This window comes from Melozone crissalis, unplaced genomic scaffold (assembly GCF_028551555.1).
Source record: "Melozone crissalis strain CALT ecotype California unplaced genomic scaffold, PUWL_Pcris_2 ptg000014l_1, whole genome shotgun sequence".
NCBI classification, from domain to species: domain Eukaryota; kingdom Metazoa; phylum Chordata; class Aves; order Passeriformes; family Passerellidae; genus Melozone; species Melozone crissalis.
The window spans coordinates 7,419,150-7,446,521 of NW_026535792.1; the positions used below are offsets into that span (position 1 = coordinate 7,419,150).

At 48.6% G+C, this 27,372-nt stretch overlaps 1 protein-coding gene across 3 annotated transcripts in view; it reads right to left on the reverse strand.

Annotated features, from left to right (window-relative positions):
• Positions 1–27,372, reverse strand: part of NTRK3 (neurotrophic receptor tyrosine kinase 3) — a 206,435-nt gene that overhangs the window by 152,295 nt on the left and 26,768 nt on the right. For all 3 annotated transcript variants that reach the window (XM_054272532.1, XM_054272533.1, XM_054272534.1), the window contains exons 2-4: positions 20,672–20,746; positions 19,350–19,421; positions 907–975 (exon numbers count right to left, since the gene is read on the reverse strand). In XM_054272532.1, the coding sequence (XP_054128507.1) occupies positions 907–975; positions 19,350–19,421; positions 20,672–20,746 (216 nt within the window). The remainder of the gene's footprint in view (positions 1–906; positions 976–19,349; positions 19,422–20,671; positions 20,747–27,372) is intronic.

Below are 27,372 nucleotides of genomic sequence, written 5' to 3' on the forward strand. Positions count from 1 at the left end.
TCAGCAAGGAGACAAATTCTGAATTCAGCATTTTAACTCTGCAAGCCAAATTCCCCCATTAGAAGGGCGTTTCTCCATTTTCTAATATCACTATTAGTATTTTTCATTTAACAATTTGACAGAAATAAAATACACTGCAGTAACACCAGTGATAACACACTTACTCCCACTTGAAAGACTGTCTTTATTCTTTCATAAGTCACTTCTAGCTTACAGCTCTATTGATCATCAGCGAGGATGAATGGAGCTTCCCAGGATCCTCTGGGACAAATCCTACATATATTTTTTTTTATACCCACCAAACAACTATTCCTAAAATTCAACAAAACAGGTCATCAGGGCAACACTCCATTGATTTCATGTCCACTTATTCTTCAAGCACGATGCTGAATGCTCTATCAATAATTCAGCAGGCTGAAGGCCACCAGTGCCCCAGGAGACACAACTATCTCATCATCTCCCACATCAGAGCTGGGAGGTGTCTCCATTGTAGAGAGAAAGGGAATCATGGGCCTAAAAATCAGGGATGTCTTGTAAAGCACGTGCACCAACTAAAGAAAAGCAGTTAGCCCTACCCTGCGACAGATGAGAGCAAGTGTTGGAAGAGATTCACTCAAAACCTGGCCTCGTAAGTATTTCTAGTGTGCTCCCAGAGTTAGTCAGCCATTTACTACTCCAAGCATGACTTGTTCATCATCCCGACATTAATTAGCCAGCTGCTGTGAAGTTAAAAGAGAAGCAGTTCTGCTCTGGTGCTCCTGTACCCAGGAAAGCCTCCCAAGGATGCTGCTGCCCACTGGAGTTTTAGGTAATTATTCTCTGGCTTCAAAATAACTCTATTTGGAAATGGTTCCTCCTCTCAGCCTCCTGCCTTTTCCCAGGAGCTCCCCCCAGGGTGGGACTTACAGTTCAAAGAGTCGCAGTGTCTGGAAGAGTTGCCATGACAGAGTGGTGAGCCGGTTCCCGGAGAGGTCTCTGAAAATTAAGGAGGAAAAAAAATAAAATAAAGTAGTCACTGTAAATAATTCTTCCTGCACATGGCCCTACCACCTCCACAGAGCTCATCGTCCTCCTCGATGGGGAGGCTGTCAAGCAGTTTAGAACCCAAGTTCAGATTTCATAATGAGAGACTTTAATGAGGACAAACGCAAATGAAAGTTTCTCTTCTTTGTTTTCTTTTTTTTTTCTTTTAAGGGTAAAAGTGATTTATATCCTGCTGCAACGTTAAGGAAAAAAAAATTCCAGTGTCTGATTCTTGCCCATGAATCTGGAGCTCAACCAACCACAAGCGAAAAGAGCAAGTCTAATTTCAGGACTTGAACAAAAAATTAAGTACAAACCTCATGTTAAAAATAGTAACAGCCAGGTTCAAATGACAGCACGATGATTACCCAAGGTGTTATCATATGATCTGCAGTAGCTGTGCATTCCAGGTGTCCCGGAATGGCTGTGTGCTGCCTGCACCCAGGGGTACCACTGCTACAGCAGCCAACAGCTCCCCATCCCTCTCTCCATCTGCCCAAACTTGCAAAAACATAAATCTCATCTACCTGGGAGAGCTTTGCAACCCAGCAGACATCTTCTCTTTAGCTGAAAGCCAGAGAGGATGAAAGAATGTAAAAGGAACTGAATTAATAAAAACAAGAGGAAGAAATGTGTCTGGTGCAGGGTGAGCAGGAGAACAGCCCCTGCTTTCTAACAGCACAAAAAGATGGTAATGAAACTCATTCTGTTCTCCAGCCTGAGAGCCACCAACCCAGTGACCAGCCCATGGGAGAGTGAGCAGAGGAATGGGTCATCACAAGTTCTGGGAGAACCCCAAATGCCCCATATCTCTTTTCTGGCCTCCAGAACACACAGGAGGTGCTGCCTCACATCCTTCACCAAATCCATCCCTGCTGAGAGCCACAGGCAGGCAGGGCAGCCCCTCTGCTTCAAACCCACAGGGAAGAGCAATGAAGAGCCAGAGGCATCAATCACCTGAGGTTCACTCAGCTCTGGGCTGGCCAAATGGGAGGTATGACCCAAGGCAGTCCAGCCATGCAGGGCTCAGCCCCCAAACCCTGTTTGATCTGCAAATAAGTACTAAAACCAAGAGAGCAAAGCCCTGAATGGCTCCTGCTGGCACAGGTCTGATGCACAAGGATTTGGGATGACAGATTCATTTCTTCCCTTACTCCGAGTTTCAGCAAGGGAAAAGCAATTCTGGTCCTGTCCCACCTGCAAAGAACTCTGCAATTAGGAGTGGGGAAGCTGCTCACACAGCAAAGCTTTGTCCCAAAGGCTCTCCACGAGCCTGGCAGAAGAACAAGCCCAAACACAATGATGGCACAGTGCTGCCTTTTTAAATTCTGGCTCTGCTTCACATCAGACTATCCCGCTGTGGGAACCACAGCAAACCACAGGTACCTCATTTCACATGACTCTGATCCCACCATTCCCTCGTCTGTAGACAAACTGCTCCCAGCCTCTGACAAAGGTGGCAAAAATGGTAGGTAAAGCTAAGCAGGGGGGAAGAAAAATATTACAAGGCTCCCTCCTTTATCCACCCCAGAGCACTGAGCACCTGGAAATTTTGCAAAGACAGATGAAAAGTGGGAGGGGAAGGAGCAACTCACTGTTACTGAAAAGTGAGACAGCAAACTCCCTCCCCCAGCCCAGGGAGAAGAAGGAAGCGTAAAGGGGATGCATGAGAGACAGCAAGAAGTGGGAGAGAGGCAGAAATGCAGAGGAGGGAGTGAATCTCGCTGGAATGTCCTTTCTCAAAGGTCATGTTTTGCTACATTAGGCAGAAATGTCAAGAGAAAATTGGATTCTGAAAGAGAAGAGAAAAAACAACAGGCTTTCCACGCAAATAAGGGAATCAAAAATAGCATGATCGTGTTATTACAATTTAGGACACAGAGAGATGGAGAAAGGATACATCCTCACTAATGCAGGGGGCTTTGCCAGGCAGATGTGCTCCGCTCCTCATCTCCCACAGTGCCTGGAAACCAACGCCTACCACCTCCTCCCTCCCCCAGACAATAAATAACCCCCAGCCAGCGTTAGGGACAGAGGACATGGCTCTGCCCTTGCTCACATCTGGCTGGAGACTTAAAGGGCAAAGCCAGGGTTTGTTCTGACCTGACCATCAACTTCTGCAGGGCTGGGCAGGGGGACACACACCCACGGCTCCATTTCACATCAGCCTGGACACACACACACAGGGAGGAACATGTCTGTCACTGGACACTGACACCTTGGGTACTCCAAAACGTCACAAAGGTCCTTCCTCAGATCAGAGACAGACCTCAGCACAGAGACACAAGCACACATTAAAAACGCACCATTTCGGTCACAAAATCTCCAAAGGTCAGAGATGCCAGCACTGGGATTCCTCATACAAAAGGGAACAGCTACTGACTTTGCTGCAGAAAATAGAGCTCCTCCAGAGAAACTGCACTGCACAGCAGTGATTTCTGCCCAGAACAGATCCATCCCACATGCTGCATGGGACAGGTTTCCTGGGGAAGGGAGCATGTGATTCTGTAATTAGAGATGGAATCACAGTACGTGCACATGAGGAGGTTAAATTATGGCTCCACAGGTGAGGCTCTGAGCTCCAGCACTTTGTAACTCCTGTTTGGTGATTGCAAGGCTCCCCACAGTCACAAACCTCAGCTGCACACACCAAGTTCCCCAGTGTTCTGTACAGCATAAATGGGGAGGGTTGGGGAAAATCAAGGCACTCACATCCAGACCTAATCCTCTCACAGCTCCAAATCAAGGCCTCTCAAAGGCTCATTCTGCCTTCCTGCAGCATTTCCAAGCCTGTTGCCACCTCCAAATCCCTGTTACAGGTGTGACAAGAGCTCCATCACCCTACGCTGTGGCTGGGCAGCGCCAGCTTCTCTCCTTCCTGACCCATTTCCTTCTCCCTCCCAGCTGGCTGAATTGCACTACTCATTTCTCTCCAGTCTCTACCAAATATTTCTCAGCCTCAATTTCCTTATCCATGCCCAAATTTCCTATGATCTTCCCCACTTTTACACCCTCCCACACCAACAGCAGTGCCCCAAGAAGAGCTGCTACTCCTCTCCCTTACTCATTCCTGAACATCCTTTGCAAAACTTCTCCCCTCCAACTGGACCAAGAGCCATTCTGCTGACCTAAGATGTCTCTGAGCAAAACCAAGCAAAATCTGCCCTTTGACAAGATTTCTTTCCCTCCACAAAAGGTGGATGCAAATGTTCTGTAACAGCAGCATCATCAGAATTTTCTAGATTGAACAAAACAGTTTTTTCCCAACCTCTCTTCTACCATCTCAAACATTTGAGAAAGCTCTTATGTGAAACTAGAAAAAAATAAGAAAAAATAGAATCAGCCAGGGGCAGACACCCAAAGCAGAAAACTCCAGTCTGAGCATTAAAATTTGGCAGAATTAAAGGAAAGTGGAAGCAGTCCTGTAGCAGTGTGCCAGACAACCTTTATAACAGCCTATGCATCAGTTCCACCTGTAACAAAACACATCAGACATCAAGGAAACACAGGCAGAGGGAGGCAAAATGCCTTCCCTGCATTTTTCTCAGCAATGAACAGAAGCCTGTCTCTCCCAGGACAGATCTGCCATCAGCACTCCTGGAACATATTCAAAGTGCTTCTTTGCCATGGGACATTTTCTCCATCACTCACAAGATGCTCTTTTCCATGGAGACAGTCTCTAGGAGTAGCTGCCAGGGTGCTTTTTGCCTCCAAGAGGAGCTGAGTAGGGAAAGGGGGTTGGAGAGAGCTCACCTGGACCAGGTCCAGGGCAGAGCCACCCAACCCACCCATGGCTCAGGCTCAACACCATTCCACAGCCCTCCTGCTGCAGCAGCCCTGCTCCCAAGGCTCCTGCTCCTGTCCCCAGCAGCCTTCTCCATCATCACCTCACTGCACACCTCGGGGACAGGCTGTTGCACTGAGTGACAGCTAAATCCCAGCTCCTGCTCTCTCCCTCCATCTCAGGGGGGGACACGCCGTGTCCCACACACTCTCCCACATCTCCCACAAGCACAGCCAAGACCTTGCCTTGGGGAGGTGACCTTTGCCATTTTGTCACAGCATGAGTGACAGATGCATCCATGGAGTGCCCCATGGAGTCCTGAACGAGCTCCTGGGGTTGAAAAAGGGATGGATAAAGGTGGAACAAAGAGGAGTCCAGATCCGCACAAACCAGAACAAGTGGACTTTAATGCAAGAGGAGACAGCGTTTTTTTTCTTTTCCCTTAATTACCCAGCAGCCAAAAGTGTTTCCACTATTAAAGCCATTTTTACTCAGCTAAATTAAGCCAGTTGCCTCATTAATGACACCAACAAGCAGGAGCCCCTGTAATTAAACTGTAAGTTATTTTATGCAGCTCAGCTCGACGCAATGGCAGAAACGCTGCTGCTGGGGAGGGACCCTGTGCACCTGTCCCTCCTCCACGCAGCTCCATCCTCCACTTGCCCTTGTTTCCAAGCTGACACATTTATTTCTGCATGGGAGAAGTTTTTCACACGTTTTAATAACATGGTGCCACTATGAAAATCCTGACTGGGAGGGATTAACTTGCCAGAGCAGCTGGGGCTGAGGGAGCACGAGCGAGTGCCTGGCAGCAGTGAGAGTAGAGATGCACATCCTCAGCTGTGGTCCCCTGTGCTGGATGTGCTGGTGGCACTGCATGTGACTCCCTTGCTATTTGGGCACAACAGGTGCTTCCCATCATCTCACACAGCTCACGGCAGCCTTAGCTGGGTGCTGGTGGCCACAGGAGAGGAGAATGTCACAGCCTCACATGCTGCTGTAGGGGCAGCTCTGTTCAGGCTTGCTTATCCCTGCCAGATAACTCCAATGACCTCTAAAAGCACTGTTACACTCCCCATCACCCTCCCTGCCTTCCCTGTCCCCCTCCCTCTTCTTGCTGTTTAGTAAGCAGCTTTGCTCATTAAGGGAAAAAATGTACTGTCCTCCCTTAATGAATGTGCTAAAATTACCACAACAAGTCCCAGGAGCTGTGGCAGGACAGGCCTCCCCACAAATCAGGCTCTGCAAATATTAGACTTGATTGGAATTTCCAACAGCTCAGCCCCAAGTCCCAGCAGGACACGTTTGAGACAGCCTGGAAAAGGACTGGGCACTGCCAAGTGCGTGCTAGCCTCGCATGCCCGGAAAGCAGAGTGGGCAGAGCAGGATGTGCCATTGGACTGGTCAGCCTGGGATTTCAGAGCTGCCAGGAGCTCTCCTGGGTTTGCTCCTGTGCAGGCTCAGCACCAGGGCTCATATATTGGTGCTGTGGGGGAGTGAGACAATTAACAGAGGTCCTCAGCCATGGTCTGGCATTACCTGTTTTGCTCTTCAAGCAACACCCCAGCACCCCCAGGGCTTTTCTGACCCCAAACACAGCAGAACCAAAGAGTCTCCAAGGTTCAATCTTCCTTTGTGCGCTTGGGCAGCAAAACTATATCCTTTCTGCTGTCCACAGGTTCAGCCCTGCACCTTGTGAGGCACGTGTCACACAGCAAGTGCCATGACATAACCATCTCACTCCCCACAAACTATCTCTTGTTCTAGGGCTAGAGTCAGAACCTGCAATAATCTCCCAAACTCAGAACCCTGCACCAGAGAGGAGAGAGGCACCATGATGGGTGACACACAAGAAGAGCAGTTGTTGCCATTCCACGTGCACACCACTGCTCCTCGAGGTGTGGAACTGGAGCAAGGAACCACCAAGCCCTCTGTATTCCTCAGTTGCAGGTCCCTGATTTTCAAACTCACATGGAGACAGGGTTGAGGGAGGCAGAAGGGGTTGGTCTCCTGCGTTGTTCTTTAAACAAAAGCATTTAAAAAAACAAAAGCTGCAGAGCAAGTGGGAAGGCATTGAGGCACCACACCTCTGTCACAGGGCTCCCACAGCCATCCCACAGCAGCACATCTGCCCCACACCCCTCCTCCCAGTGCCTCTGCAGTGCAGCAGCCATGTCCTCTGCTGCCTTCAAGTCCAACCCAATTTTAATTAAAGGCCATCTCCTACCCCATGACACTTGCACGCCCTCCAAGTCATCTCTCTGAGGCATCTCCCAGCTGCACAAAGCTTTGTTCACAGACAGATCACCCCTCAGAGCTGATTGCTGCTCACAGTTTCAGTTCAGCACACGGTACAGATGGGGAGGCGTCACCAGATGTGGGTCACTCTGTCCCCTGTGCTTCGAGGCACAGCAGATGCAGGGATCTGGCCCTCTGCACTGCACTCCTCTTGCCCTTGTGTTTGTGCAGTTTCCATTGCTCTTCTCCAAAGACATCTGGACTCTCAGAGGACTTGAGGAAAGGTTAAAAGCTGGGCCAGCCCTGCAGTTGCTTTCCCTTTGCCTGCCAGCTTCCCTGCAGGGCAGAGTCCAGCAGCAGCCACAGAACTGGCCGGTCTTCTGCTCAAGGAACAGAAAAATCAACTTGCAACAGGCAAGAACCTTCCCCCACAGCCGCCCTCCTGCAGCCAAGAGGTTCTCAGGGCTGCACTTCCCCCACCTCATCTCCTCTGTCCCAAACTGCAGCAATTCTAGATCCATTAGACTGAAACATTACTGCACACTGGGCTTTCCTCCTGCTTTGGCATGCAGAAGTAATAGAGGAGATGTGTGCCGGCTGAGGACAAGGGTTGCCAGCTGCCAGCTCCAGCAAGGGTCTGGGTTCATCCAACCCTGTTTGCTTCAAACTGCATTGTTCTTCACGCTGAGAACTGAGAACAACCAGGAAATGCCTCCTGCTCACGGGTTTCCAGTGAACCCAGAGCCAGCCCCATGACCCTGTGTGAGGGAAGAGCTCAGAGCTGTGGCAAGGCACAGCTTCGGAGGATGGCATGGGAAGGATGCAGGCATATCCACAGGGCATTTCCCAGCATCTCTGAGCACACTGTAATTGGACTTTGATCATATTAGAGGTTTTTTTCCAACCTTATTGATTCTAGGAACATCCTTGAAGCAATGGGGACAGGTGCTCATCAGAGGAACCACCCTCTGATGGAGGGAGGTCACTCCAAATGCCCAGGCAGACACTGGGAGAGCTGGATGAGGTCCACACAAGAGCCTCAGTGTCAGCTCATTGAGCACAGATGTGCTGGGACAGGTTCTGGTGCTCCCTCTTCCTCCTGAACAAGGACTGTGATCACAGCTGTTAGACAGCTCTTACATCAAATTTATATTTTAAAAAAATAAATTCAAATATCCCCACCTACTCAGATGCCCAGAAACCAATGAGCCTTGAATAACCTCGAAGGGGTTAGCAAAGAGAAAACTAACAGCTGGGCCTGAGCCCCAATTTTCCTGATTGAGGGAGGAGTGCCAGAGGCTGGGATGCACTGGGATGGCAGCAAGAGCTCTGCAGAGCCTCTGAAGGAAGGAAGGGGTATAAATACAAAACTACATATATATATATATCTCCGGCAATAGCAAAACAACAGGGCATACGGCAGGGTAAGCTCTCGGCAGACTCTGCTAAATGGTTTCCAATTAATTAACTGATTACATGATAGAACAGAAGGGGATTCAAGTGAGTGCTGTTGACCTTTAAGAATAATTAATATCATCAGGATAGCAAAACTCGCCCAAGAAAAATAATTAGGAAGATTCTAATATTGCCTCCAAAGCCACATTGAAAGGGGTGAGGAAGGTTCTGGTTTATTCAGAGGCACAGTTCCCACGTACTTCCTAGGAAACCCATTTCTCCCTTGCACTTGCTTCCACCCTCAGATCTCCCACACACACGTGCTTCTTCCCTACCCCAGTCAATCCTCCCCCTCCTCTCCAGATCCATTTCCCTGTCACCTCTCCTACACCCCCCATGCCCCTTCTGCTCTCCATGTCTTCCCTAAAGACTCATTGCTCCAATCCTCCGTTGTAACCTTCTCTCTCCAGCCAGGCCCCTGTCCCTGACACAGACTCATCCCATCCCCTGCCCCTCTTTGGCCAGCCCAGAGTTCCATTCTCTGCCTTCCTGAACCTCAGGAAGAAGAAGCCCTGGTCCCTCCACATGACATCAATCCACTTTTTATCTCCAGTCAGCACTGGCACCTTCACAGGCTGACAGAAGGCAAGCACTACATGTCATCCCAAAAAAAGCCATTCCCTGCTTTTCCTCAGCAGCCAAATCCATCCCAGAGGCTGGTCTGGGAAGCAGATGTAAGAGATGCTCAGCAACAGGAGGAAGATGGGAAAGTCGTGGATCCCATTACACTTCACCAAGCACATGAATGCTCTCACCTTGCTATTTTCTCCTTGCTTCTCCTTTCCCAGTTTGCTTGGCCCCAGTGTCATGCGTGGGAGAGGGGTTGGGAAGCCATTTAGCCAAGCAGGAACTGTAGTGCTGAGCTTCTCAGGGAAGGCAGCTTAGACACCCTGGGAGTGAGGTTACATGAGCAGCCAACATTTCTTGTGAGGGAAGTGTAAAAAAACCAGCCCTGGAACGAAACCCACCTTTGCAGCGAATAAATAAATTTCCTCTGCTGCTTATTATCATTAAAACTTCTGCAGCTTGACACTTCACTAAATTATAGATAAAAGGAAAAATGGTCTTCCTGGGCTCAGAAAAGCTGGCTGCTGCCAGAGCCCTGTGTTTACAGCAGCTAATGAAAAGAAAGCCTGCCATTAGCCTGCAGCACTTGCCCCACCTAGGTGGGGAACGCAGCTACCTGCACCCCCAGCGCTGGGAGCAGCATCTGGGAGCTGAGCTGGGGACAGGCAGGGGGAGGTGAGCACGGGGGAACTGAAGGGCCCATGCCATCAGGCAGCAGAGATGGCAGCTGCCACCTCCCATGCTGTGCGGAGCCTCCTGGCCGCAGCAGGAGGTGAGGCTGACGTGCTCCAGGTACGCCTCAGCAGATGACAAGAGAAACACCCAGCTTGGGAGACAGACAGCAGCGAGCAGGACCTGCCTCCCCCAGGCTACTGCCTCCCCCCAGTGTCCCTGGGGTGGGCTTGGGGAGCAGGGAGACACAGCAGGTGCCTGGGACACACCTGAGCATGGGTTTAGGAGCATCTCTGCCCAAAAACCTGTTTGCAGCACCTGAGCACACAGAGAGGGATTGTGCTCTGAGAGAGACCTGCCTGCAGCCACAGCTGAGCCGTGGCATGATGTGACTCCTGACAGCCCAAGGATTGCTGGGCTGAGGGAAACAGGGAACTGGTGGTGACTTAATCCAGGCAGAGCCCAGTGAAGCCTCCTTGCTGCACTGCACACTTATAACCACTCCAAAAGCACAAAAATGCTTTGCCTTTGACAGTTAACTCTGTCAAAATAAACAGGAATGTCTGCACACAAAAGCTCCATTTTACCCATCCTTCTCAACACATTATGTACTAAAAAAGAAGTATCTTTTGCTGGTCACTGTGAGGAATATTTTCCAATGAAAAGACTAATCACCACAAAGCACTGAATGCTTCAGAGTGCAGCAGGCATTCCTTCATTATTCTGAGACAGCAAATTACCCACAATTATCAGCATGCACAACTGGATACAGCAAACATTTAGCCAAAGCCCACGGATTGTGGTTGCAGTGAGGTTGGATGGCAGATGTCCTAGAGAACTACTCATGTGAGAAACCCCCAGACAGCAGCTGGGTAGTGGTGCTGCAAAACAAATCCATTCACGCTGCAGAGCACAGTCAGTGCCAGGAATCACTGCAGCCCAGAAAGTTTGTATTCACAGAATCTTAGACAGGCTTGGGTTGGAAGAGGTCTTGGAGATCACATTGTTCCAAACCCCCTGCTGTGTGCAGGACACCTTTCACCAGGTCAGGCTGCTCAGAGACCCATCCAGCCTGGCCTTGAGCACTTGCAGGGATATTGCAGGTATTGCAGCTGTCAGAGAGGCAGCTGGGCAGGCTGGCTGCACAGCAGGAGAGATGGAAGAAAAAACCACACTGCTGGCAGTGAAGCCAGCCTCGGCACCCCATGGACCATCTCCCACCCCATGCCTTGAGCCAGCCTGCAGCTAGGAAAGCACAGGCTGGGGCTGGAAGGGGAGGGCAGAAAAGGCCAGGGGCAAACCACAGGGAGGGCAGGGAAGGCTTCAGCACAGGCAGGGAGCTGGGTCAGAGGCCAGGAGGCTGCAGGGAGTGGGAACGAGCGCAGGGGGGACGGGAGGAGCCGCGGGCCCTGTCCGTGGTGCTGAAGCGCGGGGCATCGGGCACCGGCACAGCTCCCTGGGGAGCAGCCCCGGGAATGCCCAAGCTTGGCTTCAGGCATGAAACACGGTCACCCACAGCTCCCCAGAGAGACACACCTCTGGCTCTCACTGGCAGCCCTCTAAACACCCCACAGTTGTCACAGACATCTTTTATGAAAAATCCTTTCCTTAGGATTTTTCCTCCTGAGAAGCTGAGAGGCCTCAGAAACAAAATGTAAACATTGATTATCTGCTGCTGTGGAATGCAACAGGTGGGTCTGTGATTGGCCCATGTTAGTAGTTTCTAATTAATGGCCAATCACAGTCAGCTGGCTCAGACAGAGAGCCGAGCTACAAACCTTTGTTATCATTCTTTCTTTTTCTATTCTTAGCTAGCCTTCTGATGAAATCCTTTCTTCTATTCTTTTAGTATAGTTTTAATATAATACATAAAATAATAAATCAAGTCTTCTGAAACATGGAGTCAGATCTTCGTCTCTTCCTTCATCCTCGGACCCCTGTGAACATGGTCACACACAGTCTCTTGCATCTGATGGAATTCACAACTCATCCCCTCCCAAATACAAGTAAGGGGAGGGATTGGTGGGAAACTCCACCCTTTGACCAGTATTCTAATAAAATTTTATAATTCCAATAAAACTCATGGCTGCCTAACTTATGACATTTAAATTCCTGCCTTGCCACACACCGTCATGAATTAATGTCCCATCATTCATGCCCTGTCGTATCTTATTGCTCAAATACCATATGATTTTAATGTTTCTATTTTTCTGCCCCGGTGCTTATTGCCAGTATATCAAAAAGGGAAAACCAGCCCTCTAATCATACTGTTAGTAAACCAGGATCACGGAAAGACAAATCCCAGGACAGATAACTTTGGTGGTCACCAAACTTCCACTCATCCTGCCATGAGTGCTCATTCCCCCACCAGCTTTCGAGCAGATTTCCATGCCCTCAGGTACTCCCTCCCAGGGAGGGTTCCTCTTCCCTCTGCAGACCCTCTCACACTGGAACAGGTAGGTAAGAAATGCTTTGCAGCAGAGAGTTTGGAGAGGAAGCAAGAGGGACAGTCAGAGGCGCTTTTTGGAGTCCCTCCATGCTGCTGTGATCTCAGAAGCCTAGAAATAAGATCCATTCTTTGTCATGCCCAAATTTCCAGAAATCAGCTCAATCTGTGCTACTGGTGGTCTCAGAGATGTGGTGAGGTTTAACCAAGATACAACTATGTCTCATTTTTAGGATCACATCCAAGAAAAACATTGTGCCTCTCTTGGAGAGGAAGCTCACCACAAGACATCCATCAGGCCATTGGTGCACAGCAAAGACTTGGTCAGAAGCTGATTCCCCCAAACCCACCAACTTGTCTGAAGTTCATATTTTACTGCAATCTTGTAAAAAAAACAAAGCAAACGAACAAAAATATACTAAAAACAACATACAAACAACAAATCTCACATCATTGTAGGAACAGCTTCATTTTAAACATTCCCAGCATTTTCTGCAGACTTTTTGAAGAGCGGATGGGAAAAACCAGGACCTTTTCAAAAACCACAGTTGCCCATTTCACACGTCAGTCAAAAGACATTTGATCAAACTTCAGAAAGGGAAATAACTCTCAACAATGTAACTGCAAAGACCATCTCAACATTTCAAAAGAAGGAAGGAGAGACAAATCCAGAGTAAAATCCTGAGAGCCCAGGTTCCAGAGTCATTGGCATTGCCTAAGAACCCAAATAGGCAAAACTTATTTGTGCCAGAGTTATTGTAACTGATCTTACATTGCAACAGCATCCCACAACTCAAGGCCAAGTTTCATTAGAAATCATACAAGGTGTTATGCCTCAAATAGATCAAATAAAAGCAGAGAAAATAAATGTTATTCCAGGTTGTAAGATGGGGAACTGAAGCAGGACAAATCTTGCCACAAAACATGAAGTGCTTGAAACTCTCAGGTCCTGCTAGAGTACATCAGTCACAAACTCACTGCTCCCCCTTCTATCACACTACAATAAACCCTCTCCACAGCCAAGCAAGGCAGCCTGCAGCCAGGAATTAGTTACCCAACCCTCTCAATGCAGGTCAAATGATTTCAACCCAGCCTGAAGGGAAGCCACAGTCCTGCAGGGAGCTGGTCTCTCCTCTGGCCTTGTGCACAATGGCTGGTAAAACACAGGACCTACCTCTGCCACTGCAGCACAAGGAGAAGCTGCAGTGAGCTGGTTATCAGTCACCTGCGGCAGGAAAGTGGGAATAAACATGCCATCAAACCCCTGCTGCCCATTAGCATATCAGCAAGGACCTGCTCTACACTGGCATCCAGGGGACAGAGCAGATGGGGAGAAAACAGGGAAGTTTATGGAAGCAGAGGAGATGTTACAGCTGTTTGTTTTAGTGGCTGTGCTGTAGGCATGCCCAGAATTTTATAGGGCTGGAGACATATGGGGGAAAATGCCTCCCTGAGTTAATGGCAGAACAGTGATTGGATCTTGGAAGGGGCTGGAGCAGGAACATCCTTAGAGTACAAATGGGAATCAAAAGGCAGCCAAGCTGCTGCCTGCTTCAGGATAGTAAAGGAATATTCACCTAATAGTACTTAAAGGCTGTTTAAATCTTTCTCATAGTTCTTATTTTGCCTATATTCACGAAGAGAAATTTAACTCCTATTTAGGAAATGCAAACCAAACACATTAAACTATCAAGAGGGTGGTTTGGGTAAATGCATTTTGCTCCACCTTCCCAGTGAACTCAGAGCTCACCCAGAGTCACACAATGTGCCCAGCTGGTACCCACAGCCTCATGAGGCTGCATTGATTCAGGAGCAGGGATGGGAAACCAAGGCAAATTAAAGCACAACACTTTGGGTTAGGAGGAGACTGCCAGGATGGGTATGACAGCAGTGCAGTGGTGGAAGGACAAAGCGGAAAGAAACCATCAGGAAGGAGGCAGAAAGCTAACAGGACATCCAGAATCAAGTGGAGGGTTGCAGGCAGGCACAGGGCCTGAAGCTGGTTGTGGAATGGAGCAAGAGAGAAAGAGTTTAACCCTGATTCATATCTAAGAATGGCTCTCTCAGAGCAAGACAACAGATTATTAACACTGAGCAGGGGAAAGTGACCCTCAAGGCATGACCAAGAGGAAACAGTGTTCTGCTTGGAATAATTCAGCATCTGATTATTTGTTTATTTCTTTATTTATTTTAAGATATGAGTCAATCTCCCAGACACGCAGAGCAAAGGAAGTGAAGCTTGCCAGCCTTGCAGAGGGTTGCCTGCAGACCTCTGAAAGCACACAGGCCTCAGTGTTTGGAGTGCTGAGTCCTGTCCTGACACAGCACTGAAGAGGGCAGAGGGAAACTCACCAACTTCATACTACCCCTTAATTTTCAGGGGGTGCAGCCTTGTGTTTTTCTGTAACATAACTCTGGGAATTCCCATGCCAGAGCTACAAGCTACATTGAATACCAAGGTACCAGCTCATCTGACACTGCACAACTGCCTTGAACCAAACCAGAGCACTGAAGCCATCCTCATCCTCAGAAAACACCACAGCCTACAGAGGACATTCTGGGAAGCTCCAGATTAATTACAGCTCAACTTTGCCCATGAAAAGAAGCCCATGGATCATCCAGCCCAGTCTTTCAACAGACAAAGCATGTCCCTGCAGCATTCCTGACAGCACCTTCCAGTTATTCCCCAATCCTCATTTTGGGGAGAAAGAAACCAACATGAACACACAGATAAAAACACCTGGAAAGCTGATCATCTGACCACACCATACTCAAAAAAACAATTACACACAGCATGAGCCAGCCCAGGGTCACAATCTTTAAGACCTTTGGGTGAGGACTGGAAGGGAAAGTCTGATTCTCAACTCTGTCTTCACCCTGGCAGGCAGCACTGAGAGAGTGCTCTTTGATGGAGGCTGTGTCTGGGCTGGCCCACAAACTAATTTTGAGCATGTATAAACCTCCAGAAGACAGTTTAAGAGGAGCCTCTGATGCAGACAGAAATGGTAATTATTAATTTTCTAAATAGAAATCTGACTACTTAAGCCTTATTTAAAAGCATGCCTGTCTCTGTAATTACACAGCCTTAATTTGTTTTCTTTACTACACAATAAATAAGGTGTGCACAATTACCTCTGCAAATACGAGGCAGTGCCTCCTGACTGGCTGGTTGAGTACGCAGCCGCCCAGGAAAACATTCTGAGGGAATCACAGCCTTAAATACCTGCTCCCAGGAAAGGGTGACTCAGGCACTGCAAATACCAGCTGGTCTGGCTGTAGGCACAGCCTGCTCTACTGTCCCACAGCCAGTGGAAGTCCTGTCCTCCTCTGTGCACCAGTTCCTGCACTGTGAAGCTCAGTCCTGCTGTGGACTTCCCGGGAACATGTTAATGCTGAATTCTTCCTCACAAGGCACTACCACAACTTCTCTTTACTCTGCCTGGTTTCATGACATGTGTAGGAAGTTGATAACCTCCCGACTCGTAACCCTCTATCAAGTTCAAATAAATTGGCCAAAGGTTTCCAGTGTCATTAGGAGGACAGAGAGAGTGAGAGCATGCAAGACTCTTCCCTCACTACACTGCGCTAAACACAGCAGCACAATAAATATGTATTCGGATTGTTTATATTTCTCAAATTTGGGAGCCATACCATCCTAGAGTTTTCTTGTACAGCCTCAAGCCAAAGGCTGAAGTTTTCTGTCAGCACAAACATTTCCTCTGTTCAGCTGCATCACCTGCTAACACTGACACCCAGGAAACCTTGGCTGCAAAGGCTCAGTCTTGCACAGCCTAGACATGTTGGTCCTCACATCCAGGGCATGAGATTGTCCAGGACCCCTGTGGTGGGTGGTCCAATAGCCAAAGGGCTGTCAAACATGCACAGAAACTGGACCAGGAACCTACCAGTGCAACTTCTCGCAGTGAGATGATGTCCAGTAAGGGCACACGACACTGGAATATATCCAGCTTGGATCACACACACATCCACCCCTATTTAGCACCCAGCCAGTATTTGTTCTAGAAGGACCGAACTATCTCAGCCCAACCACCAGCAGAAGAGGTAGATCCATGCTGCAAAACCCACTGTTATATTTTGGATTGTCTCCATAGCAGCGATAGGCTTCACATCACCAATGATCAGACCGGCCATGGAGCCCTAATTGTCCTCATTCAAGGAGAAGGAAGAGGAAACCAAAGCTATTTCTAGATTCACACCTCTGGCTCACACTCACCCACTGCTCCTCCACTGATTATGTCAGCCTCAAGCCCCTTGCACTTAATACAGCTAATTTCAAACCCTAAAAGGACCTAAACCCTAAAATGACCCTGCCAGGCTGCACTTTGGAGCACCCTGAGGTCTACCAGTTGAGCAGCTGAATGCTGAAAATCCCCTTCATGGGTTTCCCACCTTTCCTTCCTGACTCTGTGGTGGGGAAGGGGGGAAAAAAATTAAGCCAAGCTTCACCCAAAGCCTCACAAACCTGAGCTCCTGCAATTAGAGCTGGGATAAGTGATCTGCTTGTGATTGCACAGCTGGGGTCTGAAGACAAGCGCGTGCACAGAGGAAGGGCCAGAAATAGATGTTACTGGGAGAAGGCAGAGCTATCTGGCCCATCTGAGAGGAGGAAACCTTGATGAAAGGCACTGGGGAAAAAAACTCAGTTCAGCAGGAAGTTTTGATTTAACCCAGGATGGGAAGGGAGGCGTGTGTGGGGTGGAAATAAGCTTTTGGGACCTCAGAATTTGTACGTGAGCTTCAAGTGAAAAAAACCTGCTCAGACCCAGCTTGTAACACCCTGCAAAGGTCCAGCCCAGGGCATCCACCACCCTGTGCCACCCCTCCCTGGCAGCGGAGCCACTCTGTCATGTGTTAGACACATTTGTCATCTTATTGACTCAGCTCCACCAGCAACCATCCAAACAGCCACTAACAGAGAAAGAAAACCAGAGTGGCAGCAAGAATGTGTAGCAGTAACTCAACAAGCCCTAAGCACCGTCCCATGGTCCCAGCCGTGCACTCAGCCACACCACAAGAGGACTGGGACAGTATCCTTCACTCCCAACCAGTCCTGTACCTCACCACAGCAGCCCAAGACTTACAGCAGAGTGACATTTCCATTAATCCTTTTATCCCTGGCTCCTACGTGCAGAGGCTGCAGAAAATGTCAGGCCTTTGAGCTGAGCTCCCGGGGAGGCAGAGCAGCCGAGGAGGCACCTTGATGTGCTGGCACAGTGCTGGGGCCATGGAGGGGATTCCAGGTGCCACCAGGCTGTGCAGAGCCTCTCCAGCCACCCTGGCAGCAAGGGAGCATCAAAGGCATCATGGCCTGAGAGCCTTTGGAAGCAGCAGGGAGCCACCAGCAGCCCTGCAAGCCCAGGTCTCCACCCTCAGCCATCCAGCATCCCCCATGGGGAACATCCACACTGCCAAGCCCCAGGAACAGCATCAAAACCCACTGGCAAACACCAAGCAAATAATATACTTACTTGCCTGGAGCTCCAAAAGGCAAGGGAAGAAAGATGTTAAGAACATGATCAATCTTACAGGGCCCGAGCAGTAAACAAACACATATTTCATCACCACATACCAATCCTAACTCTTGACAGAAGATGGATGTGGGGTTTTTTCCACTCACAAAAGTAATTCCAAAAGACAAAAACAAACACTTTGGGGAAAAGCAGCAACAATTGCCTGTGTACACATTAATGGCACATTCAGCCTCAAAGCTAGCATACATGGCCTTCTAAACTCCTACGACATCCAAACTAATTTCATCAGGAATCAAATGCTATTCATTTTATCTGCTAGATACATAAACAGCAACGGCACAATTGACAAACAACCATCAAAAAAAAAAAAATCAATTCGGTTTGGTTCAGAGAGAACTGCTTCCCAGGAACAAACAACTACAGAAAATACAAAACAAATGCTACAAATCAAAATAACAAAGAGCAGAAATCAGGAATATCCCAGTGGTCAGAATTAACGAGGGTTCATTATGAAAATATGCAATTCTTTAAGCTCAAAAAGGCTCAGTTCATGTTCAAAATGCCCTCAACTATTCATGTCCTTTGGTACTGCAGATCTTCTATTTAGTAAGTACTTTACTGTCACTTAGCAACTGTAAATGGTTTTCCAAAAAGGAAGCTTTTGGGGTTTTTCAGTTCACATCATCTCTGAGCAGACATCAAGAGACAAATGCTCTGCAGGTCGCATCCATCTCCCTTGCCCCAGGAACGAGTCTGTATCGATGGCCCAATGCACCCACACACTCAAATGAATGCACTTTTTCACTGAAAAAGCCACTAGCACTGCTTTCCAAAAAGCAGGGATAAACACTCCCATTCAGCCCACCAGCTGGTGCCCAAAGCCAGGGCCTCTCCCCAAACCCTTTTCACCTTTCATATCTACAGTGGAGCAGAGAGGGCTTTGATCTTGGACACAGCCACTTGGACAAAACATTTCAAGCCCACGGAGCACCTTGCACAGCAGCTTGAAATTCAGGCTTTGCTTTATTACCTTGGGAAAAGTAAATACACATTTGGAAAAGAAACCAGTGCACTTGGCCTCAAGGATGTGGAATGACACATGACACCACTCTCTATCTAACAATGCCTCAGCAGCTGGACAATTGTGAAATGTCCAGGATAACAGGGCTCCAGCCTCTCTGGCACAAAACATCCCTACCCCAAGCCCCTGTAGACACCAGTTTAAGAAGTCAATTATTAGCAGCAGAGCTGGCAGCCCCATACCCCAGGATTTGTGTCAGAAAAGCAGCCTTTGGTTAAAAAGTAATGAGCAGGGCAGGCTCTGGCTGTGCTCTGGGGTGGGTAGCTGCCCCCAAACTCAGCAGAAAGGGAAATGTGCAGCAGCCATGGGGCTGGTGATGATGCTGCACTCATCAGAGCTGCCATCAGAGCCAGGACAGTCATTAGGAGCCCAAACCCCTCAGCTTCCCAGCAGAAGCTCTCCCCATCCTTCACTGCAGCCCATTCCACTTCCATGTGTGTTTATCTTTTCCATCTCCTGCCCTTTCCCTTCCCCATCAGCATTCCCCTTCCCTCTCCTTGCTGTCCCCCACAGGGACTTTGGGGATCCGCCTTGGGCGCCACATTTCCATGGGAGAAGAGGCAAAAGGGGACAGGAGCCATTGGCACTTACATATAGTGCAGGTGGGGGTTCTTGGCAAAGGCTCTTGGCTGGATGTTTCGTAGTCCTGAGTTCCTGATTGTCCTGTGGAGAGATGCAGAAGGGCAGCAATGGAGTCAAGGCAGACAATTGCTCTGCTCCCACATCCCCCAAGGCTTGCTGGGGTGGCACAGGCCATCTCCTGCTCCTCTGCTCTCTCTCCATCTTCACAAGCAACACTGCACAGCAAACCTACCACAGCAAAATCATCTCCCATCTTCACACCCAAGAGGAAACCCTGCTGCTTGCAGCTCTGATAAAGAAGGGTATTTTCCATAGGGAATTGTGGATCTTGGAGGGAGAATAATCCTTTTCACAGCCTACTTTGGAAAAGCTCCATCAGTGCTGTAACCAGGATTTGTCAGCACTCTCAAATACATGGTGTGACTATTGGAGATGGTCCTGCGCAGGGCCAGGAGTTGAACTTGATGATCTTTGTAGATCTCTCCCAGATCAGCATGTTCTGTAATTCTGTAAATATCTGCTGTCTCTGCTGCTTTGTTACATGAGGAGAGAACAACAGCCAGCCTGCTTACAGGGGTTTTGTGTGTTAAAAGTACAGCTTGCTGGAATTTGGTTACTGAGTGCTCAGCCCCATACAGTTCCTCCAGCCCACATGGGAGCTGTACTTGATGTGAAGCTCCCAGTGAAACACATTATTAGAGTCTCTGATTAGCCCTGAGCAACACTCTGCATCTCACACACGCAGCATCCAGGGTGCTCACAGATCCAGAGGATGCAGAGGGGGAATTAAGAAACTGGCTGGCATCCTTGCTTGGCCAGGCTTCCAAAGCATATGCAAAGTCCTTTCAACCTCATGGACCTCGGTTTCCCCTCCATGACGCACAAAATTGACCTCTGTCCCTGCTCAGAGAGCTGTGCAGGGAGATGCAATTCCCTTCCTGCACAGCACCACCATGATGGTAACTGCACGAAATGAGGACCAACAGCCCAGCAATGAAGGATTGGTGGAGACAGCTGGAATTTCACATTGTGGGGCTGGAATGAGTCAGAGCAACACACAAGCCCAGAACCAGAACAGCAGGGGAGAGGAGAGGTCAGGGCTGATGTGTGTTGACAGAGCTGTCAGGAGCTAGCAATCCTCCTCCTCACAGACCCAGCCAAGACCAAAAGGCATTTCATCTCCATTTTGTGGACTCCCATAGCAAAACACAGCAGATCCAGCAGCTTAAACTGGCAGCATGGGGGCTGCAGAGGGAAGGAAGCCATGGCTCTGCTGGAAGGAAGGGGCTGCCCAGGCCCAGTCCCCTCCCCAATGCACAGGACATACTCACAGCCTCTGGAGTCCCGTGTACAGCTCCATGTCAACGGCGTTCAGCGTCTGCAAGTTCTTCCAGTTCTCTATGTGTCTGTGGAGGAGAAGGAAAGGCTCAGCTGTGGCACAACCAGATGGTTGCTGAGCCCATGCCAGGGACAGCACACAGAGGGAGGATGTGATACCCCAACACCCAGCCCCGTTCTGTTTTCCCAGCCTCTTGGAAAAGTCAAATAAGATGGGTTTGCCCACAGTTTCAAGCACAGAACATGCAACCAAGCCATTGAATATTCTTGCCCGAGTCATTGCCCCTCCCTGCACACACCAGTGAACAAAGACACGATTGAAACGGGTCTGGCAAAAAGAGTGAAAGGAAATAAAACCTCTCAACAAAAGCTCAGGGCCATCATGAAAAAAAGTCATATATATATCCAGTCTCTAACTGGGTAGGATAAACAGGCTCCCAGTCATTGCTGGCTGGACACGCTGCTAGCAGGAGAGCACCAAGCTTAGTTTGGAAACATTGCCTTTATTACAAATTCCTCAGTCGCCTGGGGCAGTCTGGCAGGTATGTTACAGAGAACAAAAACAGAAATAGATCTGTCACCGCAGGATCGCTTTCAGTAAATATTAGAGGCGGGGGAAGGTGACAGACCAGCGGCCCCAGAGAACAGGGTCCCCTGTTATCAGCAGCACAGGAGTGATGCTGGCAGCAGTGGGGCTGCCTGGCTGTGGCCACTGCCTCTGCAATGCTGTGTGGTGTGAAAGGAGTTCAATCCTCATCTCCCAGGCAGCTTTCAACCAGTTCTGGCTTTCTCCCAGATTAAACTCAGACACCCTCCCACCAGAAACACAAACATTTTCAAGAGGGTCTTTTCTGAGGAGCAGGTGGAGGTAGTCCTCTCTAAAAGCCAACTGAGAGAGGGAAAACATCTGGCAGGTCCCATCGGGCAATATGTGAAAGAAGCCCAACTTTGAAGTCTCTGAACATGTGCACCCAAGCTCACATCTACCTTGATGCAATAGTTGGCTTTGGACTGGAGAGGGGAAACATCTCCAAGTGATGAAGGGTTGGAGTGATGAGAAAAATACTGAGAACTATGCTGTGATTCTAGGCAAGAAGGTTGCAGGACCTCACATGGTGAGCAAGCAGAAGAGGGACCTTAGACCACTTACAGAGCAGTCACAGGGGGCCACAGATTCCTCCTCCTTGCACAAAAACAGGTCAATTAGCATGAGGGAAATACATGGACCTACTTGAGCCACCCCCCAAATTACATCCATCTCAAAAAAAGTAAAACACAAAGCCTGGATTAAATCTCCTTATATTTCTCTGCTCTCACCACGCAGATCCAAGAAATGAGAGACCCACAAGAGTCACCTCTGCTTTCCACATGTTCCACAATTTGTCTGCATGCCCAGAGGGGTTGTGCTAAGGACACAGCACAAGCTCCCACATGCTGCTGCACGCCAGGATAAGTCACAGTTCATCTCCAATGCCCTGCTCATCAGCCGAGACTGCCTGTGTCCCAGACAGAATGAGAAACAGGACATTATTACAGCCACTCCGTGTTCCCTGCCATTGTCTACGGCCCCTGTGAACATTTCCAGAACAAAACACAGACTGGGAGGAGTCAGTCAGGAGATCCAAGAGCTCAGTGGAACTCTGGAGTCAAGACAGGGCTGTCAGCTCAGGCCCTGGGCCACGGGATTGCAGGACTGAGTAAGGCCAGAAACAAAAAGGTTGAAAACATTTCCTATCTGCAACTCCTACACAGCAAAGTGAGGGTCCTCCAAGAGAAAGGACATGGGAAGGAGGAATGGGATGGTCTTGGTTTACCACCAGGGCAAGCTGCAGCTACAGCATCCAAGCAATGACCTTCAGGGAGGGATGGAACAGCCCCGAGCCAGGAGTTATGGAGCAACCACAGCTGGGAAGGAGGCGGCGGCCAGATTGGCTCTTGTTTTATTGATCGTGTTTGCTAAAAAAAGTCAAGGTTATTTTTGACCTGACACTCAAAGCCATGTGGGCAGCATTCTAGAAGAGACAGAAAAAGACCTGAGCTTGTTCCCAGTGACATGGCCAGGCGTGAATTTCCTCTGACTCAGCACTGGTGCACGGGGGTCTTGGGGCCTCCCCATGGCATCCCCCACTCTCCCCAAGTGACATAACACTAGACTGTAAACACAGCTCCACAACCTATATTGTATTCCAGCCTCCCAAACAAAGCCCAAGAGCTTCCTGAGCCATGTACTTTAGTTCATTATTTAACATAGACATACCACACCCGTAGAGAGACAAGAAAAACAGCAGTGGAAAAACACATGCACACACATCCATACAACAATCCCCCAAACCAGCAGCTGCTTTATGTAGAGCGCAATACAGGGAAATAATTAGGTGCACAGGTCAGCAAGGGTCCTTGAGTCCTTTAAAATACGCAAACACCTCCCATCTCAGGATTTGCAGAAATGGCTTTTCCCCTTTTCTCTCTGATTTTTCAACTTAGCGTGAGTTGTACCCTTGCTCCTAGAAGTGACAAATCAGTCTTGGCTTACAGGCACTTCAAAGATACACCAGGAAAAATATTTTCTTTGGCTTCCTATTGCTTTAGAAAGAATAGTGTAACTTTGCACTGGCTGGGTTCACCTGAACCCACTTAAAAAACAAAACAGAAATGCATCTTATTCTGAAAGCTCGAGGAGTCAAGCTGTGATTGTAAAATTGGCAGTGGTTGCACAGAAAAGCAAACCAACCAAGCGGAGAAACTCCACCCCTGAAACTTCAGTCCCTCTCATGTCCTTCAGTATCTCAACTAGCTCCCCCTCTTTTCCTTCCAGGGTTTGCTTGCCCTAGAAATCCTGAATCCTCCCACTTGCTGCTGCAGACTGAGACCTTCCCTCCTCCTCCGCCTCCGTTCATTAACCCGGCAGGAGCACGGGTGCCTGGTTCACACCAAATACAGCTGTGACAGCTCCCAGCCCTGCCCTGGTCTCCTCAGGCAGGCATTGAGGTATGAATTACAGTCCGTGGGCTACAGCTTACTCCTCCCTGCACATCCCTAAGTACATATTCCTGTGGCATTCCTCAGTTATTACTAAGGCAAACTGCTCTTCTGCAAGACCCAATAGCTTGAAGAGCATTACCATACTTCACAAATCCTGAGGAGCTCACCACAGGCAGACCCACCTAGACTCACATCCAACTTCTAATCGAGACCATATGAGGTGCATCACTAACACAGATGATGTTGCTCTCTCATTTTCTGGGTGGAGAATGCAGGGTAGGGCATGTTTATTTAAATACTCACTTCCTTCTCATACTTCTTGTATGTTAGAAGGGTCCTGTTGGTCCAAGTCCCCTTGCTTGCACTGCAGAGCTGGATTATACCATGTCTTCTACAGACCAAGCAAATTCCACCTTGGGATAACAAGGGCTTTGCCCTCCCCGCTCAGATTGAAACGCTGCACCTCTCATTCCTTACCCAAGTACACTTGCTTGAATTTTACATCCATTTTCTCTTGTGTCAAAGCTGACTTTGCTTAAGCAACTCTTTTTCTTTCCTGGCACTTCTTCGTCCCCCCTTTAAATACAGGAGCCAGGCCCACCCAGCTATCATTTACAAGCTACATGATGCCAGGTCTTCTAAGGCAGCACATCTGTACCTGTGAAGTGCAAGGCAAATTGTCTCAAGTGCCCTTAGAGACACTAACTCACGTCCCAGAAGTGATGCAGATATATTGCTCAGGCAGACTCCTGGCAGAGAGCTTGTTTTGTTTCTGATTTCAGACCCAGCACAGCTAATGCTCACACTTGGTGATCAGTGCAAGAGGAACCGTTGTGATAGACACATAGAAAATGGGTATTTGCTTTATCAGCCTAAGTCCCTTTTCCTTGGGTAAAAGTGACTAGAAACAAAGAGCAGTCTCTAGGAGATCTCACTTGTGCAACAGCATGAGCAGCTCCCCAGTTACACTGCAAACACCATGATTTGCAGCCTGAGATCACACTGGCCTTTATCACAGCCCCATCAGCCAGGAGGTTTGTGTTTACCTCATTATTAAGCATTGCCCCCAGCATTTCTGTCCAGCAGATCATTTCCAAAAGACATTTCCTAGCCTTGTTACACCCACATTTAAATCCACCCCACTTGGCATTTGCAGTGTCCCCTGGGTTTGTTACTGCAGCTGTTCCTGTTGGCCACCCTCAGCTGACTTTGTGTCCCCACAGCTCCAGCAGCAAAGCCCATGAGCACACTCCTGCCTCTTGTGCCGGCACCTCAATAAAAGCCAACATCACCTCCAAGCAGCCTCAGCACTTGTCATCTTTCAGCACCTCCCACCAAGACTCCACCTAGCACACCTGGGCCAGACAGTGCCTTCTCCAGAAAAACAAACCACTTGTGATGTAGTGCAGCATCATATCAACCTCTCATCACAAAGTCACCTCTTTGCTGAGGAAATCAGCTGCCTTTCCAAAGGAAAGCATAGGCTTAGCCTGGCAAAAGCTAACCTTAGGACACCAACCCTGCATCACATCACAGGTACCCACAGACATGCTTTGTTGTTGAAAGCCTTGTAGGCCACTGCAGCCAGAGCAGTGGTGAGTCCCCAGCTCTGTGCTGTGTCCCAGTTAACAGCAAACCGGTGAAGCATGAAACCCTGTTTGTCAGCTCAGCAGATTGCAAGCATCTCATCCCTCTGACAGATCCCCTGTGGAGCCAGCAAGGCAGCCAGGTGCCTTTGGCCCAGCATCACAGACAGATCAGCGACCTTGCTGACCATAAGGTCACCGACTCAGAGGGTTTAGGTACCAGCAGGTCTGGAAAGTTCTAGGACCTTGCCCTTCTCGCTGGAAGGGGGCTGGTAGCCAACAAACCTGTGAGAACAGCAATTCCTTTCATTCCCAGAAGGACTGCCTATGTCTGACAGGTTGGTGTCATCTTCGTGAGACTGCACATCTCCACATGCTCCCCTTCCAGCCCAAGGCCAATGCAGCAAGGGAAACTGGAATATCTACTGGGATTTAAACACAGCCAGGCTCATTTCACCCCACCAGGCAGAGGTGAAGAAAAAGCCTCATTCCAATTTACCAAGCGATTTACTTGAGGCTACTTACTGTGTGTGGTCTTCTTTCACCCTCCTCATACAACACTTGCCTAAACTCCCTCAAGCTTTTCAAGCATTGTGGTCAACAGCTACAAAAGGCACCTGACAAGCACCAAGTATTACACAGCGTGTGTACACTTGTTCCCCAAATCTGTGTCTATCCCAAACTGGGTATCCCACAAGGATGCCACCAGCTCAAATCAATGCCTGTGCAGGTGACATGTCCCACGTGCCACCATTCGTGTTTGGATGCTGGGCAGTGAATAAGCTGTGTGGCAGTAATTAGGCAGCACCCCAAAACACACATAATTATATTACATATATATATATATATATATATCATATATATATAATATATATTAATTACATATATATATAAAATATAGATATAATTATATATGTAATATAATTTTTAATATATAATTATATTACATATATATTATATTACATATATGTATTATATTACATATATATATAGGGAAGGCAAGCAGAGCATTTGCCTCCTCTCTCTTGTAGTGCAACAGGAAAATTAATTCGTCACCCAGGCACATTAAACCTCACAATCCAGACAGACACATTAGCTTTCAATTACCTGATATGTTTAGCATTATAAACAAACCTCCTGGCACGCCAGCTCCAGACCATGCAAATGTGAATTTGATTGCAGTGGGAATAAAGGAAAGACCTGTCTGAACCCCTGACCAGTGAGAGCTGCCTCCTCCAAGCAGAGGTGCTGCAGATGTTGATGGGAAGCCCTGAATGTTGGCACACATCCCATACAAACCCAGGGCTAAGCACAGCCATTGTGGCCACTGCCAGCTCCTTTTATCCATCCCTCACACCCTACTTGGGGCTGAGGAAGACATAAAGAAATCAAACATCTTTCATAATATTATAAGGCGCTTATCACATAATTTAATAACTAGAGGCACAAAGGACTTGGTTCCCTCACTATGAAATTTGTAAAAGTGAATTGGTAACAGAAACTTAAAGGCAATTGCAGCTGAATAAAGACTTACAAGGACAACATTTTCCCCATTTAAAGCACAGTCTCCCCCTTCCCAAAAAGCATGGAAACGTTGCCCAGCAGTGGCTCATTAAGGATAATTTGAGGTCAGTGGGAAAAGGGGGGTAGAGAAAGCAAATGCAACTTTGTAGAAACAATTATGAGCATAACTCCACAGTGTAATTGTGATTTGTCAGGGTAACGCTGATAAAACACCACAGTGACACAGCTCCCTCTGCTCTGCTGCTCCTGCCAAGGTCGTGCCAGGGTGTGTGGGGGCTGCACAGTGTGACAGGGATGCACTCAGCCATGGGCCAGCCACATCCAACCCAGCCATCCAAGCCTTCCAGGAGGGCTAAATAAAGGAGAAAGATCCCAATCCCCAGCTGAGGAAGGTGTAGGAACAACACAGCTCCCCCAGGGCACTGCACAGCGGCATCTCAGAAATCTTCCTGGAGGAACCAGAGTGCCAGACACAAGCAAGTCACAGGACAACAAGCATTCAGAGAGGACTCCCCCACAGAACATTTTTCACATGAGTGCAGACAAGTTTCATGTTCATCCCAACAGCATCTGCCTGGCCTCACACTGTCCAGGAAAACCCA